Genomic DNA, 15,228 nt, shown 5'->3' with positions numbered 1-15,228 from the left:
TTAAGTTTGTACTTTTTGTAAGTCTGTGATTTTTGTTTCTTGGGTAAAGTAGAAAGAAGAATGGTATATATTGCAACTTAATTTCTTTAAGCTTTGTAGGCCACAGAACTGTACCATCTTGCACTTCTGATTGCTTAGATATGTATAATTTTAGAAGATTGAGTTCATGAAAATATTGCCTATTTTCTTATTTTATTAATTTGTGAATTTTTAGCCACAGCCACCTATATTGAGGAAGAAGATGTTAACAATTACTCCATCCATGATGTGGTAATGCCCTTGCCTGGTTTTGATGTTATCTACCCAAAGCATAAAAGTAAGTTCCCTATATGGGGAAACAGATAAACAAAGTCTACATAATTAAGGCTGTGTGGGGGGAAATAAGGCAAAGTCTAACATAAGTCACTGACAGCCTAGGGAAAGAGAAAAAAAAGTATTTTTAAATAGATTTTTAGAACTCTGCTATCCATCAGATTTGAAAAATGCTTATGTCAAACATACATAAATTATGTTGACTTGTAGGAGTCTCCCAGAGGGGTGTGCACTTGGATGGGTGATGTAAATTAAGAAACACGGTGGTGTTGGTGTTATTGTTATTATTGGGTTGTTATTTAAATTTTTGAAATGTACTGGTTCTTATTAAGGATTGAGAGGGTTTGGAAAGATTCCTTGAGAAAGCGAATGGATGACGACTTTTTTTAACCTTTTTTGCCATCTAAGTACTACCTTCTCATTGTGTTTTAAAAGTTAACAAGCACAGAAGTTTATCACCTGAAAAGTTAGGATATTATTTCCCATTCCCCAGAGCCTGTTAAAAATTACTTCTGTTACCTTCATGGATGCCATTGGTGAGGGGAGGGGGAAACTGGAGCTTTTATTGTTCAAGGATCCAGAAATTTTAAAAAAGAAAGCAGCTCTGAGCATGAGACCAGCTTGGTGACACTGACACTGGAGGTCACCTTGGCCAAGGCTGGGCTGTGGGAGGGGTCTTCCTGTTAAGACATCCTTTTTCTCAAGAGGCCAGAATTATTTTACTTATCAATGTTATATTCCTTGCAATTTTATAAATAATGAAATAATTCACATTAACACTCTTCTTTGCTAATGCAAATACTTATAAAAGAGTTAAGCTGTAATCTGCCATTTACATGTTGATTAACTTATGAGTTGCTGTGCTCTTAGTACTTGTGCAAGGTCAACTTTGCTGAGAAGTCAGACAGGAGGAGAGAAGAGGAGGGGAGAATGCATGAGAGAGGTAGATAAGGGACAGGTTTTGTCTGCCTGTGCAGAGTTGGTGGCACAGTAAGGAACTGAGGAGACCAGTATGGGGGACTAGTACAAATGAAGGCAATTAGATGCTCCTAGCCACATTTGCCCTCTTTCTAAGAGAGAAAAAGGAAACATTCTTTTCTTTTATCTTGTACCTCTTAGGATCAGAAACGTAGACTAGTACCAATTAAAACATAAATTCAGCACAGCCTCTCACAGAGTCATTCATGAAAACCTTGCAGCCAAAACATGAGCTCACAGACTGCATGGGTGGTGATCCAGGCCTGTAGATTCATAACATGCACACTTGTTTAGCAGCAAAATAGCACCAAATGTTACTGGCGATGGGACCTCGGTTCAGCAACCTCAGTACCTAAGTTCTGGCTATGAAAGAATTCAGAGTCAAGACTCAAATATGAACAAAAGTTTATTTAGAAAGTCACAGAGGTAGAAGAATTGAGCCCTGGTGAAGTGAGCCAGCTGGGTTGCATGGGCTCAGGAAACAAGTTAACAGAGGCAAAGAAGGGCTCTTGGAGCTTAGGAAAAAGAGAAAACGCGCCTGGGGGAAGGAGAAAGGAAAGGTGCAGATGTGCTCCAGAGAGAGAGAAAGAGAGAGTGCCACCCTGGGGAAAGAAGTGGGCTGGGCCCTACATCCTAAAGGTTTTAATCTGCTTTTTGAAGCTGGGTATCTTAAGGGAGTTCCCACCGGAGTATCTCAACAGAACATTCATCAGCTTTCCAGGTGTCTCCACGGGGTCATGGTCTCTACTGATTGATTGGCACCAGGGCAAGGGGTCAAGAATCATCACAGCTGGTTTGATGTCAGCCATGGTGTTGCTCTACTTGGCCTTGCTGATTTTCTGAGTGTGGATCTAAAAAACGGAGGCCTAGATGTTATCTCTGGTATGACCAAGACTTTATCTCTATGGTCAACAGACCTGAGGCTTTGTTCCTTATATTTCCTTTTGAGATTTTTTTAAATTAAGTATATTTTATTGACTATGCTATTACTCTTGTCCCATTTTTTCTCCTTTGTCCCTTCTGCCCAGTACCTGCATTCCTTCCAGCAATCTACCTACCCTTAGTTCATGTCCATTGGTTGTGCACGTAAGTTCCTTGGCTTTTTCATTTCCTATACTATTCTTAATTTCTCCCTCCCTACTTTATATCTACCATTTATGCTTCTTATTCCCTGTACCTTTTCCCCCATTCCCGCCTGTCTCCCCCTCCGCACTGATAACCCTCCATGTGATCTCCATTTCTGTGATTCTGTTCCTGTTGTAGTTATTTGCTTACTTTGGTTTTGGTTTTGGTTTTGTTTTTTTTAGGTTCAGTTATTGATAGTTGTGAGTATGTTGTCATTTTACTGCTTATAGATTTGATCTTAGATTTTTTTAGGTAAATCCCTTTAACATTTCATAAAATAAGGGCTTGGTGATGATGAACTCCTTTAACTTGACCTTATCTGGGAAGCACTTTATCTGTCCTTCCATTCTAAATGATAACTTTGCTGGATAGAGCAATCTTGGATGTAGGTCCTTGCCTTTCATGACTTGGAATACTTCTTTCCAGCCCCTTCTTGCCTGCAAAGTTTCTTTTGAGAAATCAGCTGACAGTCTGATGGGAACTCCTTTGTAGGTAACTGTTTTCTTTTCTCTTGTTGCTTTTAAGATTCTCTCCTTATCTTTAATCTTGGGTGACTTAATGATGGTGTGCCTTGGTGTTTTCCTCTTGGGTCCAACTTCTTTGGTACTCTCTGAGCTTCCTGGACTTCCCGGAAGTCTGTTTTCTTTGCCAGATTGGGGAAGTTGTCCTTCATTATTTGTTCAAATAAGTTTTCAATTTCTTGCTCTTGTTCTTCTCTTTCTGGCATCCCTACGTTTCGGATGTTGGAACGTTTAAAGTTGTCCCGGAGGTTCCTAAGCCTCTCCTCATTTTTTTGAATTCTTGTTTCTTCATTCTGTCCCAGGTGAATGTTTATTTCTTCCTTTTGTTCCAAGTCATTGATATGAACCCCAGCTTCCTTCCCTTCACTGTTGGGTCCCTGTACATTTTGTTTTATTTTACTTTGCATAGTCTCCACTTTTTCCCCCATTTTGCAACCTTACTCATCCATTTCTGTGAGCATCCTGATAACCAGTGTTTTGAACTCTGCATCTGATAAGTTGGCTATTTCTTCGTCACTTAGTTCTTTTTCTGGAGTTTTGATCTGTTCTTTCATTTGGGCCATACTTCTTTGTCTCCTCAATTTGGCAGCCTCCGTGTGCTAATGTGTATTTGGTAGAGCTGTTTTGATTCCCAGAGTCAGTATACCTGTTAATGTTGTAAGGGACAGAGCCTACGGTATTCACCAGGGTGAGGCAACCTGCCTCGCCACTTTGTGGCACTGCATTTGAGGGAGGGGTCAGAGAGCTCTGCTCTCTCCCCATTTTCAGTCATTTCCCCCACTTCCCATAAGCTACTGGCGCCCTTCCAGCTGCTGCCCTGGTGCTGATTCCCCAAGTGGGTGTGTGTGTGTACGTTCTAGGACCCTGCAGGCGCTTTAAACAGATTCTCCTGTGAGACCGACACTTGTTATGGCACCATAACCTCCACTGGTTTTTACAGCCAGAGGTTATGAGGCTTTATATCCTGGTGCTGAAACCCTGGGCTGTGTGGTCTGGCCTGGGGCTGGGATTGCTCACTCCCTGGTTGTCCCTCCCAGTTTTTATCTGCCACAGTGAATGTGGGACTGCCTGTTCCTCTGGCCGTTGCCTTGCTGCACATCCTCTCTACCCAGGCTGCCTGTCTGTGCCCTTCCTTCCCATCTGGATGAATGTTTTTTCTTTAAATCCTTGCTCATTGGACTTCCATATAGTTCGATTTTCTGGCAGTTCTGGTTGTTTTTTGGTTTTAGATTGGTTGTTATCCTTATTGTTGTGTCCAGAGGGAAAGCATGTCTACTTATACCTCTATCTTGGCCAGAAGTCCTGGACTTGTTCCTAAGATTATTTGATGCTTACTAGAACTTCACTGTCCTGAGGGCTTAATGCTTAAGGGAGTGGTCCTGTCAGGACTCTATTTGTTCCTCCTCTAAGGGAGTCTGATACGTGACTAGCAACATGCAGAGGTCAGAGGAGAATCCAGATTGCATGGCCAGCGATATGAAAAGTCTTGGGGTCTAAACTGCATCACCAGTGATATGCTACGGGGAGTGATATGCTAGCAAGGGCCCACACTACATTGTTCATTTAGAGGCACCTGGGGCTTCCCAAGTCCTCGTGACCTTTCGTACCTGGCCCACCGTTCTTGCTCTGCTAGTGCCTGTCTGACTGCCTACCACACTGGTGTCACACAAGCTTGATTTAGGGGTTGTCCTGATAAGTGTGTTGTTAGGGAGTCTTTCCTTGATCCTGGTGCACCCAACATTTTTTATGAATACCTTGACTAAAGAAATCTGTTTATCATATTTGCAAATAGTGTAACCCAAATTAATTATATGAAAAATGAGTATTTAAAAAGAAGTGCAGAGATCATTGAAATATGGTTAAATGTAAATTCTTACATTTATGCTCAAAAATCAAATGTATAGATAGAAAAGCCTCAGTTTGATCATAATCTGCATAAAAAGGATGTAGACTTGGGGGACTCTGCATGAAAGAAGGTAAAGAGATTGAGCAGGATAAAAAACCCCCGTATATTGGGTTGTCCCCAAAGTCCGTTTAGTTTTTTCTGTAAAATAAAAGACTCATTTTTCATTTTCACCAGTAGACTTTATTGATTTGGATATTTTGAGTATGTTGGCTTTTTCCCACTATTGGTTTCTACTGGGTAGAGGCCAGGGGTGCTGCTAAGCATCTTCCAATGCATAAGACAGCCCCACAGCAAAGAAGTATTTGGGCAAAATGTCAATAGTACCAAGAAACTTTGCAAACCACTTTTGACATGTTCGATAAGTCACAGCACCTTCTCCATACACTGCATAATTCTTTTTTTATGTTTCAGTTGCATTTTTACCTTTCTTGAAATAATAAAGCATAGTATGCCAAAAATGTTGCTTATCTTCTATCTTCAGTATTAAAATGTCTGCATAAAAATTCACCAACTTTGATGTTTTTTAATGCATGCTGATATGACAGCTGTTACAATACAGTCTAACAAAATTGTTTCTAAGTTAAAGACAACTAAGCAGTACTAGAGCCTTTGTACAGAAAAAATGAAATGAACTTTTTGGTTTAACCTATACGTATAACACATAGATGTAGACAAGAGTGTGGTAATACCCAGAGAGAAAAGAGGGTAGGGAATAGGGGGAGGTGGGCAAAGGAGGGGGCAATGGGCACACAATGCAGTGTGCAGATGATGTTTTGAGTTGTACACTTAAACCTGTGTGGTTTTAAATTCAATTTAAAAAAATACCTGGAATTACTATTGCACATAGGCCTGTTGCCTCAAGGCAATAAGGGAATTTAGTGGGGAATGCAGAAATGTCAAAGGAGGGACAGTTGCAGAAGTCATTGTTTGGCCTAGAGAAGATAAGGCTTAAAGGTCTCATAGTTAACACATGTGGAAGTGGACAGTTATTCTGCTGTTTCAGAGCAGTCAACAAGCTACAGGAAGCACATTTCAGCTTGGGACAGGAAAACTTTCTAATTGCATACCTCACAACGAAGTAGTTCCGTTTAAATATCAGTGTGCAAGTACAGGCTGGAGGACTATATCTCTCAGGTGTTAGGAAGGAGGTTCCACATCAAGTGCTGCCAGGGTGAATCAGATGGTTTTCCCAGGTCTCTTTTTTTTATACATTTATTTATAACTACCTTGTGCCAGAAAGAGTTTGAGGCTTCAGTGTGTGGTCTCTTTCATCTCTAAGCACCTATAAATGTGGTTTAGTAACTTCCGATGAAATGTCCTTTTGTAACTAGCTTGGGAACCTTATACCCCAGATACTATGGCTGGTTGCAAAGATAACTTACAAGTCAGCCAAACCTAATCTGGAGGCACCTAGTCCTAGTTAGTAAGTCACGAATTTTGATTCCAGAGACTAGGCTGGATTGTAAATTAGCATGACTAATTTTGTTAGGGCAATCCAATGGAATTAACATATTACTCTATTTGTAGTCTAGTTCAAGGTAGCTTGCTGACATGTTACATCCCAGCTAACTTTCTGTATTTTTTATTAGTTAGTGAAGCCTACAGGGAAATGCTCACAGCAGACAACCTTGATATTGACAACATGAGACACAAAATTCGAGATTATTCCTTATCAGGGGCCTACCGAAAGATCATTATTCGTCCTCAGAATGTCAGCTGGTGAGTAACAGTCCAGAATGAAATAGACTTGAATGATTATGTGAGATTTATGCTTTTTCACCACATATATATATTTCAGTGCCTACAACCTGGTATATAAGTGTTGTTATTACTAGTATTATTACTGCTACTTTGGGTATTTTTCAAATCAAGAAATAAATTTTACATCGGCCAGCACCATCTGTCACTGTGCTATATAATAATATGAAGGCAATATTTCTGTATGAAATCCACCCCTGGTCTGTTACTGAATAGTTCCACCGAAGTCTGCAATAGGCCTGTGTGTTTTCCTTGCTAAACACATGGCGCTAAGTGACCTTTTATGGAAGTTCACATTTATACTTTTCTTTATTTACATGTTTTAAAGGGAAGTTGTTGCGTATGATGACCCTAAAATTCCACTCTTCAACACAGACGTGGACAACCTAGAAGGGAAACCACCACCAGTTTTTGCTTCTGGTAAGTTTGCTCAGCCCTCAGGTCTGTGTCAACTTGGACATATTTCCCATACAAAAACATTTTTTGAAAATCTCTTCTAACTACCACCACTTCCCACCCACTCTATAATTTCTGTTTCGTGTTTTGTCATCTCAGTTTTGTGATTATAGCTGGAGGTCAGTGATTAAAACAGTAAATCCACTGGAAATGAGTGACAGAGAAGACTTTGATTTTAGGTGATTAAATGTTTCCTCCCCATCCCCATAGACAATTAGCAAAGGTAAATGAAAATCCAGGAAGAGAGTCTAAAACATTAAATTTACATTGTCATTGTCAAATTCTTGTGCCATTCCTTTATTTGTCTTCACCCTGTGCTCCAATTTTTTTTTTAATTTTACTTGCATTTCTCTCCTGTGGTATTCTGTCATCTGCCCTTTTTACAATGGTTCCATAGACCTCTTACTTCCCTGGCTCATTCTCCAAGGCCCCCTGGGAAGAAGCAGCCTGGAGAAAAGAGCACAGTTCTTTTGTTCGATTATGCCCCAATCATTCTGGGGCTGCCCTACTTTTCTGACTGTTCTTTTCTCTCTTGCCTGACAGAAGGCAAATACAGAGCTCTGAAGATGGATTTTTCTCTTCCTCCTTCTACTTACGCTACCATGGCCATTCGAGAAGTACTGAAAATGGATACCAGCATCAAGAACCAGACCCAGCTCAATACCACCTGGCTCCGCTGAGTCCTTTGCCCCAGATTACAGAGTTCAGACAAGGGTTTGCTGGCTTCCTATTCACCTTTCTCTTAGTACAGACCCATAGTAGATTTTGGATCTTTGTAGTAAAAGATGATTTGTATTTTTTCAAGTTTTTATTAGCTTAATTTGCAGTGTTTATACATATATACAAATCCTGAGGATCCTAATTCTAGCTCAGAGAATATAAATTGGTCACAATATATTTCAGGTGCTTAAGTCATAATAAAATGTCACTGTTACTGGCTTTATAATAATTTAAAAAGAGTTCAATTTAAAGTAGCAGTTTTAGGTTTTGCTACATTCTTGAAGGGCAATAGGAATTTTTAACACCCACGAAAGGAGTACACAATAATGTATTTTAAGAGAAAATACAACAAAACAAATCTTGATGATAGATAAATAACTAGAGCACCCCTGACCTATTAATATATTAATATAGTACTCATGCCTATTTAAATGATGGTAAAACATCTACAGATTTATGAACACAAAAGTGATTGTCATTATCTAGCTTATATATCAGGTCTAGGGAATTGTTTTTAGAATTTTTAGCTGCAGTGGCTTTTGCATTATAGTATCATTGTCTTGCAGGAGAGTTGCATCTATGGGGTCTTTTTCTTGATGTAAACATGTGTACCTATTTTTATTAGTTAAAGTCTAATTTTTACTCTAGGTGCCTTTTATGTTCAGAACTCTTTCCACTGGACTAGTATTTGCCCAAAAATAAATGACAGCAGAGAAGAAAACTTAAAAAATTTACAAGGGCTCCTCTTAGCAGCATTAACCTTTGCCACCAACTGCTTAGGTGTTTCCATTTCTAGCATTGCATAAAACTCTTCTCTGGTGTGCAAAGATAAATATGCCTTTCCAAGGGTCTGTGGCATAATTGTACCAATTTTTATTTTCTATTATTTCTAAAACCAAATATAATAAATATTTTTAAAACTCCTTTCTACTGGTTATATTAAGAAATCAAATAAATATCTAAAACTGAATGCCAAATGATAATTATAGCCCTGACTGAAGACAAGGAACGAATGAAGGATCCTCAGAAATGGTGCTGATGCCAAGGTGAGTCATGATCAGGTGTGAGTATGAGAATAATATTATTGAGTATTAAGGTGTATAACTAATAGACTATTAGACTAGATTCAAGTACTAGCACCATTCACTTGCCTTCCAGTGTGCTTTCTAGAGTGGGAAAGAATGGGGTAGAGAAAAGCTACCCTACCAGGAATATCACAGAGTGGGAGTGTTAATGACATCTGTGAGGCTGAACTTATGTTTTCCCTCATCTGGGAAATACAGTTCTGTGTGATGAGTTCACTTTCTTGCCAACATTAGTCAACTACCAGGTTGTGTCTGTTCTTAAACACTGGTGGGAAAGCAATGATTCTAGGTGGATTCTTAAAATTATTTTTAGACTTGGAAACCTGTCATCTAACTCTAGGGACTTGGGCAACTTGAAGTAAATCATTGCCTTAGCATAGATGCTGAGACATTTTCTTGTTTTTCACAAATGGCAAAGTTTCTCTAAGGCAAATTTACAAAGCCTGAAAGCAACCACAATCTTATCCTCAATATGGTATCATTATTTCCTATATTTTTGCTAAAAGAAAGGATTATTAATTTTATTGTAATGTAAAACCAGCACTATTGACTAATGGAAAAGTAAGCTCAATAATTAAGTTCATGTGATTATCTTTTTATTCATGGTTTCATGTGGTAGATAGACTGCCATTATACTAATTTAGAAGATTCCTGGTTGATTCCTGAGTCAACCGAAAAATTGGTAACAGCTGCAATAGTACATTAGCACTTAAACCTTCACCAGTATTCCAGGCAGCACAAACTTGTATTTACACAGAAATGCATTTTGTGGCCAACTCTACACAAAGAAATAAGGAGTGTATGTATCCTACAAAACAGAATATATATAAATGTTGTATTAACTTGTAGCCTGTATTGATATGTCTCTATGTGGTATTTTGAAACAAAAACAGTCTAGAAGAGTATACCATGTAGTTATCACACACACATAAATGAAGGCACAGTGGAACAAATACAGAGCTAAGGGTGGCCGGATTCTGACCTTCATGGAATGAAGAATGTGCTTGTATGGCAAAGGATAACTTTAAGCTTTTTCTTTGTTCAGTGAAATCTGCTTTCCTCCTTTATAGGGCTTTGTTTCTGTAGGATAAAAATTCTTCAGTTTTGGATCATAAATTCCTTGGAAAATCTGAGGGAAAAAATATGAACAGTCCCTAAGGCTAAGGAAAGGGAAAAGTATAATTTCTATATATATAAGGGGAGAACCCCCAAAATGGAGGGTTTTTTATATTCATAAAAAATTGCGTATTTAGTCTTATATGTTTAAACTGTAGTCACCTTCAAAGTACTCTCCATTTGATGCAATACACTTATTGAGATGTTTTTTTCCACTGCTCAAAACAGTTTTGAATTCGTTGATTGATGTCTTTTAGCGCTTCTACACTAAACTTTTTTGTTTAACCTCTTCCACATCGGCAAAACGTTTCCCTTTGAGGACATTTTTCACCCAGGGAAACAAAAAAAAAAGTCACTCAGGGCAAGATTGGGTGAATAGGGTGGGCGGGGCACGGGGGTCATGCAAACACTCTGCAGAGTGTGGGCAGGAGTACTCATAAATCACCCACCGTGAAACGGGCGAAAGTGTTCAAAGAGTCTTCCAAAGATACTGAAATCCAATGCAGCCTCCCACAACACCACCAGCTGGTACACAGATGGGTTCCTAGAACACTCACCTACTGGGGGAAGCCTGTGCTACAAGGGGCCCACCCTCCAGAAGATAATTTAAAGGTTTGGGGGTACTCTCATGTGTATGTGTATACGTGCATGCATGGTATATTTGCATATATAGTAAATTTTATACACTTGAAATTTTTATACAGTTTTATGGACTTCAGACTATTCAAGTAAGACCTACTCTAGGTAAGTGCTTTCCAAGCTTTAATGCACATAGGAATTACCTGGCAATCTTGTTACACTGCTGATATTTCAGGAACTCCACATGGAGTCAGAAATACTGGTTTCTCACAATTCCTATAAAAAAAATAGCATATTTCACACAACTAGAACATAGAACCCAAAAATGTGTATGGAATCACAAAGACTGAATAATGTAAGCAATCTTGATAAAGAACAAAGTTGGAAGTATGAAAAGTTTTTGCATAGCAAAGGAAACCATCAGTGATAGAAAGACAACCTACTGAACGGGGAGAAATTCGCCAATGATATTCTTTTTTTTTTTTTTTTTAAGATTCTATTTATTTATTTTTAGAAACGGAAGGGAGGGAGATAGAGAGAGACATCAATGTACAGTTGCTGGGGGTTATGGCCTGCAACCCAGGCATGTACCCTGGCTGGGGATCGAACCTGCGACACTTTGGTTCGCAGCCCGTGTTCAATCCACTGAGCTACGCCAGCCAGGGCACCAATGATATTTGTGATAAAGGTTTAATGTACAAAATTTACAAAATAAACACAGAACACCAGAAAAAAATCCAATTAAAAAATGAACAGAGGAACTGAACATTTTCTTAAAGAGGACATAGAGATGGCCAATAGACATAAAAAGATGCTCAACATTACTAACTCGGAGATATGCAAATTAAAACTGCAATGGGATATTCTCTATCAGTCAGAATAGCAGTCATCAGTAAATACACAAATGACAAATGCAGATGAGAAGAGAGAAAAGGGAACCCTTTGGTGGGAATGCAGATTGATGCAGCCACTATGGAAAACAGTATGGAGATACCTCAAAACAGTAAAAATGGCATTACGACCCAGTATTACCATTTTGGGGAATATATCCCCAAAAACACAAAACACTAATTTGAAAGAATATATCACCCCTATTTACAATAGACAAGCTATGAAAGCAACCCAAGTGCCCAATAGAAAAGTGGATTAAAAAGCTGTGCTACACATGTACAATGGACTATTACTTGGCCATAAGAAAGAATAAAATCTTACTATCTGGAACAGCATGGATGGACCTAAAAGATATTATACTCAGTAAAATAAGTCAGAAACAGATGATTACCATATTGATTTTTCTGATATGTGGGATCTAGAGTAAACAAAATTGAAACAGACTCAAACACAGAGTGGACTGGTGGTTGCCAGAGGGGAGGGGGAATGGGGGACTGGGTAGAAGAAATGAAAGGACTAAGAAATACAAATTGGTAGTTACAAAATAGTCATGGGGGTGTAACATACAGCATGGGGATATAGTTGATAATGTTAATAGCCGTATAGTGCCAGGTGGGTACTGGAAATATCAAAGATAACACTTTTTAAAGTATATGATTATCAGCATTCTGCTGTACACCTGAAACCAATATAAAATAATATGGAATTAAATTAATTGAAAAAATAAAATGAAAAGAAATACTGCATTTCTAACAAATTCTCAGCATGTGTGTGCTGGTGGTCTGGACACCACGCACAGGGAAGCAGGCTCTAGACTTGTGCTGGCCAATACAGCAGCCACTAGCCACATGCAGTTAATTTAAATCCAAGTTGGCTAATACTTAAAGTTTGGCTCCTTGGTCTCAGGAGCCACAATTCAACTGTTTCATAACTGGACAGCACAGCTCTAGGTAAAAAAGGACTCACCTGAGATTCACAGGAGTATGCATTCATCAGGTGTGACACACAGATGCAATGCTAATGATTAAAGGCAAATGCCCAATTAATGCATGTTCAATATGTGCAAATAGGATTACATTGCAGTTAGATCTAGGGTGCACATTGATCTAAAGAGTTCCCACTTGGCCTTGACCAATATGGCTCGGTTGGGAGTTGTCCTGCAAAGTTAAAGGTTGCCAACTTGATTCCTGGTCAGGGCATATGCCCAGGTTGCAAGATCATTCTCCAATCTGGGCTTGTGTGAAAGGCTACTGATCAATGTTTTTCTCACACATTGATGTTTCTCTCTCTCTCTTTCTCCCTACATTCCCCTCACTCTAAAAAAAATAAAATCTTTAAAAAAAAAAATCCCACCTGAGCCCTGGCTGATGTGGCTCAGTTGGTTGGAGCATCATCCTGTAGACTCCAAGTTTGCAGGTTCAATTCCTGGTCAGGGCATATACCCAGGTTGCAGGTTTGATTCCTGGTTGGGGCACATATGAGAAGGTAGTCAATTGATGTTTCTATCTCACATTGATGTTTCTGTCTCTCCTCACCCCCTCTCTAAAAAACAAACAAAAAAAAAGTCTTCAGGTGAGGATAAAAAAAAGTTCCCACTTGAAACAGATTACTCTAGCAGTCTTCCTTAAACTCACTTTTGTGTTTCTCATTTTCTGGATTTCTTTGGTGTCGCCCATAATCTTTTTTCCTCTTTCACTGCCTTTTCTGTCATCCAGACACCTTGTCCAAAGATTACTAAAACCAATCTTAAGAGAGTTCTTGTCAAGAGACAGGTGTAAGTAAACACCTCTTCACACAACTACATCAAAATTACAACTATAAAACAACCATCACTCAGAACCAGTAGAAATTGAGTTGAATGAAAGTCTGACAACTATAGAATTAAAGAAACCACATCTATCCAAGTAGGACACACTGAGCGGATTGGTCCCACACTCAAGTGTGGTGGATAAAAATTTGGGAGGGATATCTCAGGAATCAGGAGTCCCAGCCCCACACCAGGCCACCTAGCCCAGGGTTCCAGTGTCAGGAAGATAAGTCCCCATAACTTTGAGCTGTAAAAACTGGTGGGGACTGAGTTGGTGGAAGAAACTTCTAGAGTCCCAAGCATTTCTTAAATAATCTTCAGACGGACTTATTCAGACACTTCTGAGCTCCAGCACTGGCATAGCAGCTTGAAAGTCACCAGTGATATACAGAGGAGAACTGATGTGTTTGAAATCAGGGTGAGAACTGGGGGACAGCTTTCTGTCAGGCAGATAGGCTGGCAGAGGCCTTGTCCCTTTTCTGAACCCTCCCTCCATAGAACCACAGAGCCAGCAGGTGGATGTCATGTATGAGACTCCACCAATCTGGCTAACACTGTTTGCCCTGTCCTGGTGATCACCTGATACTCCATCCCATACAATTTATAGGCCCACCCAAGCTGTTAATAGTGACTTTTCCATATGAATGGCTGGTCTTGACTCATACTTCACAACTTCCTTAATCCTCTCAAGCAAGCAACAGTTTGCCTCAGGGAGCCCCCAACCCCCATACATCTTGCTTATTGGACCTCAGGCCTAGCACTGGCAACAGCCAGTCTAGATTCACAGTCACTTCACCTGGGAATCTCTAAGCTGAGCACAAGTAGCAGCCATCTCAAATTGCTTTATAGCTTGTGTAGGGTGGCCCTGGGCAGAACACAGGTCGGGGCTGACCTTGGCCTGCACTACCTGGGGAACCCCAGAACCTGCACACCCAGTGGACAGCTACAGATCACATCAGAGCACCATCACCCTGCCCTGCACAGCTGATACTCCATGGAGGGTGGAGGTCGGTGGTCAGTGGTCACTGCCAGTCCTTGCAGCTGACTGACCTGGGTAAATCTCTCCCATTAACCTGCCAACAGCAATCAAGTTTCAACTACAAGAGGAGGATGTACTGAACCCACATGAAGGGCATACCTTGACTCCTCAGCTTGGGTAACCAGGGAAGCTGTGCCACTGGACCCTATAGGACTCCTACTACATTAGGCCACACTAGCAAAACATGGAGTCAGCAATTCCACCTGATACATAGAAACACAGGGAGGCTGCCAAAATGAGGAGACAAAGAAATATGGCACAAATGAAAAGATCAAAACTCCAGAAAAAGAACTAAGTGAAATGGAGATAAGAAATCTATCATATGCTTATCTGATAACCTGAATTCAAAACACAGGTTATAAGGATGCTCAAGGAACTTAGTGAGGACCTCAACAGCACAAAAAATATCCATTCAGAAGTGAAAGATACACTAGTCGAAATAAAGAACAATTTACAGGGAAACAACAGCAGAGTGGATTAAGGTGAAAGTCAAATCAATGATTTGGAACATAATGAAGTAAAAACCAATCAAAACAATGAGAAGAAAAAACCAAAAAAACTGCATAGTGTAAGCTGTCTCTGAGGCACCTTCAAGCATTCCAACATTGGTATCATAGGGCTACCAGAAGGAGAGGAGAAAGAGCAAGAAATTGGAAATCTATTTGAAAAAAAAAAACAATAAAAGAAAACTTCTCTAGATGGTTGGAGGAAATAAATATGCAAGTTTAGTAAGCACAGAGAGTCCCAAACCATATGGATGCAAAAGGCCCACTCCAAGACACATCATAATTAAAATGCCACAGGTTAAAGATAAGGAGAGAATCTTAAAAGCAGCAAGAGAAAAGCAGTTAGTTACCTACAGGGGAGTTCCCATTAGACTGTCAGCTGATTTCTCAAAAGAAACTTTGCAGGCTAGAAGGGATTGGCAAGAAGTA

At 39.7% G+C, this 15,228-nt stretch overlaps 1 protein-coding gene across 3 annotated transcripts in view; it reads left to right on the top strand.

Moving 5' to 3' along the window:
* PUS7 (pseudouridine synthase 7) overlaps nucleotides 1-8,700 on the top strand; it is a 62,758-nt gene extending 54,058 nt beyond the window's left edge. For all 3 annotated transcript variants that reach the window (XM_028525490.2, XM_028525491.2, XM_036010746.1), the window contains 4 exons: nucleotides 215-316; nucleotides 6,432-6,561; nucleotides 6,929-7,020; nucleotides 7,600-8,700. In XM_028525490.2, coding sequence (XP_028381291.1) covers nucleotides 215-316; nucleotides 6,432-6,561; nucleotides 6,929-7,020; nucleotides 7,600-7,736 — 461 coding nt within the window. In that variant the 3' untranslated portion in view covers nucleotides 7,737-8,700. The remainder of the gene's footprint in view (nucleotides 1-214; nucleotides 317-6,431; nucleotides 6,562-6,928; nucleotides 7,021-7,599) is intronic.
* Nucleotides 8,701-15,228: the final 6,528 nt, after the last annotated feature.

This window comes from Phyllostomus discolor, chromosome 10, assembly GCF_004126475.2.
Source record: "Phyllostomus discolor isolate MPI-MPIP mPhyDis1 chromosome 10, mPhyDis1.pri.v3, whole genome shotgun sequence".
Lineage (NCBI taxonomy): Eukaryota > Metazoa > Chordata > Mammalia > Chiroptera > Phyllostomidae > Phyllostomus > Phyllostomus discolor.
Note: the sequence above shows the minus strand (reverse complement) of the source record. Positions and strands in the feature narration are given on the sequence as shown.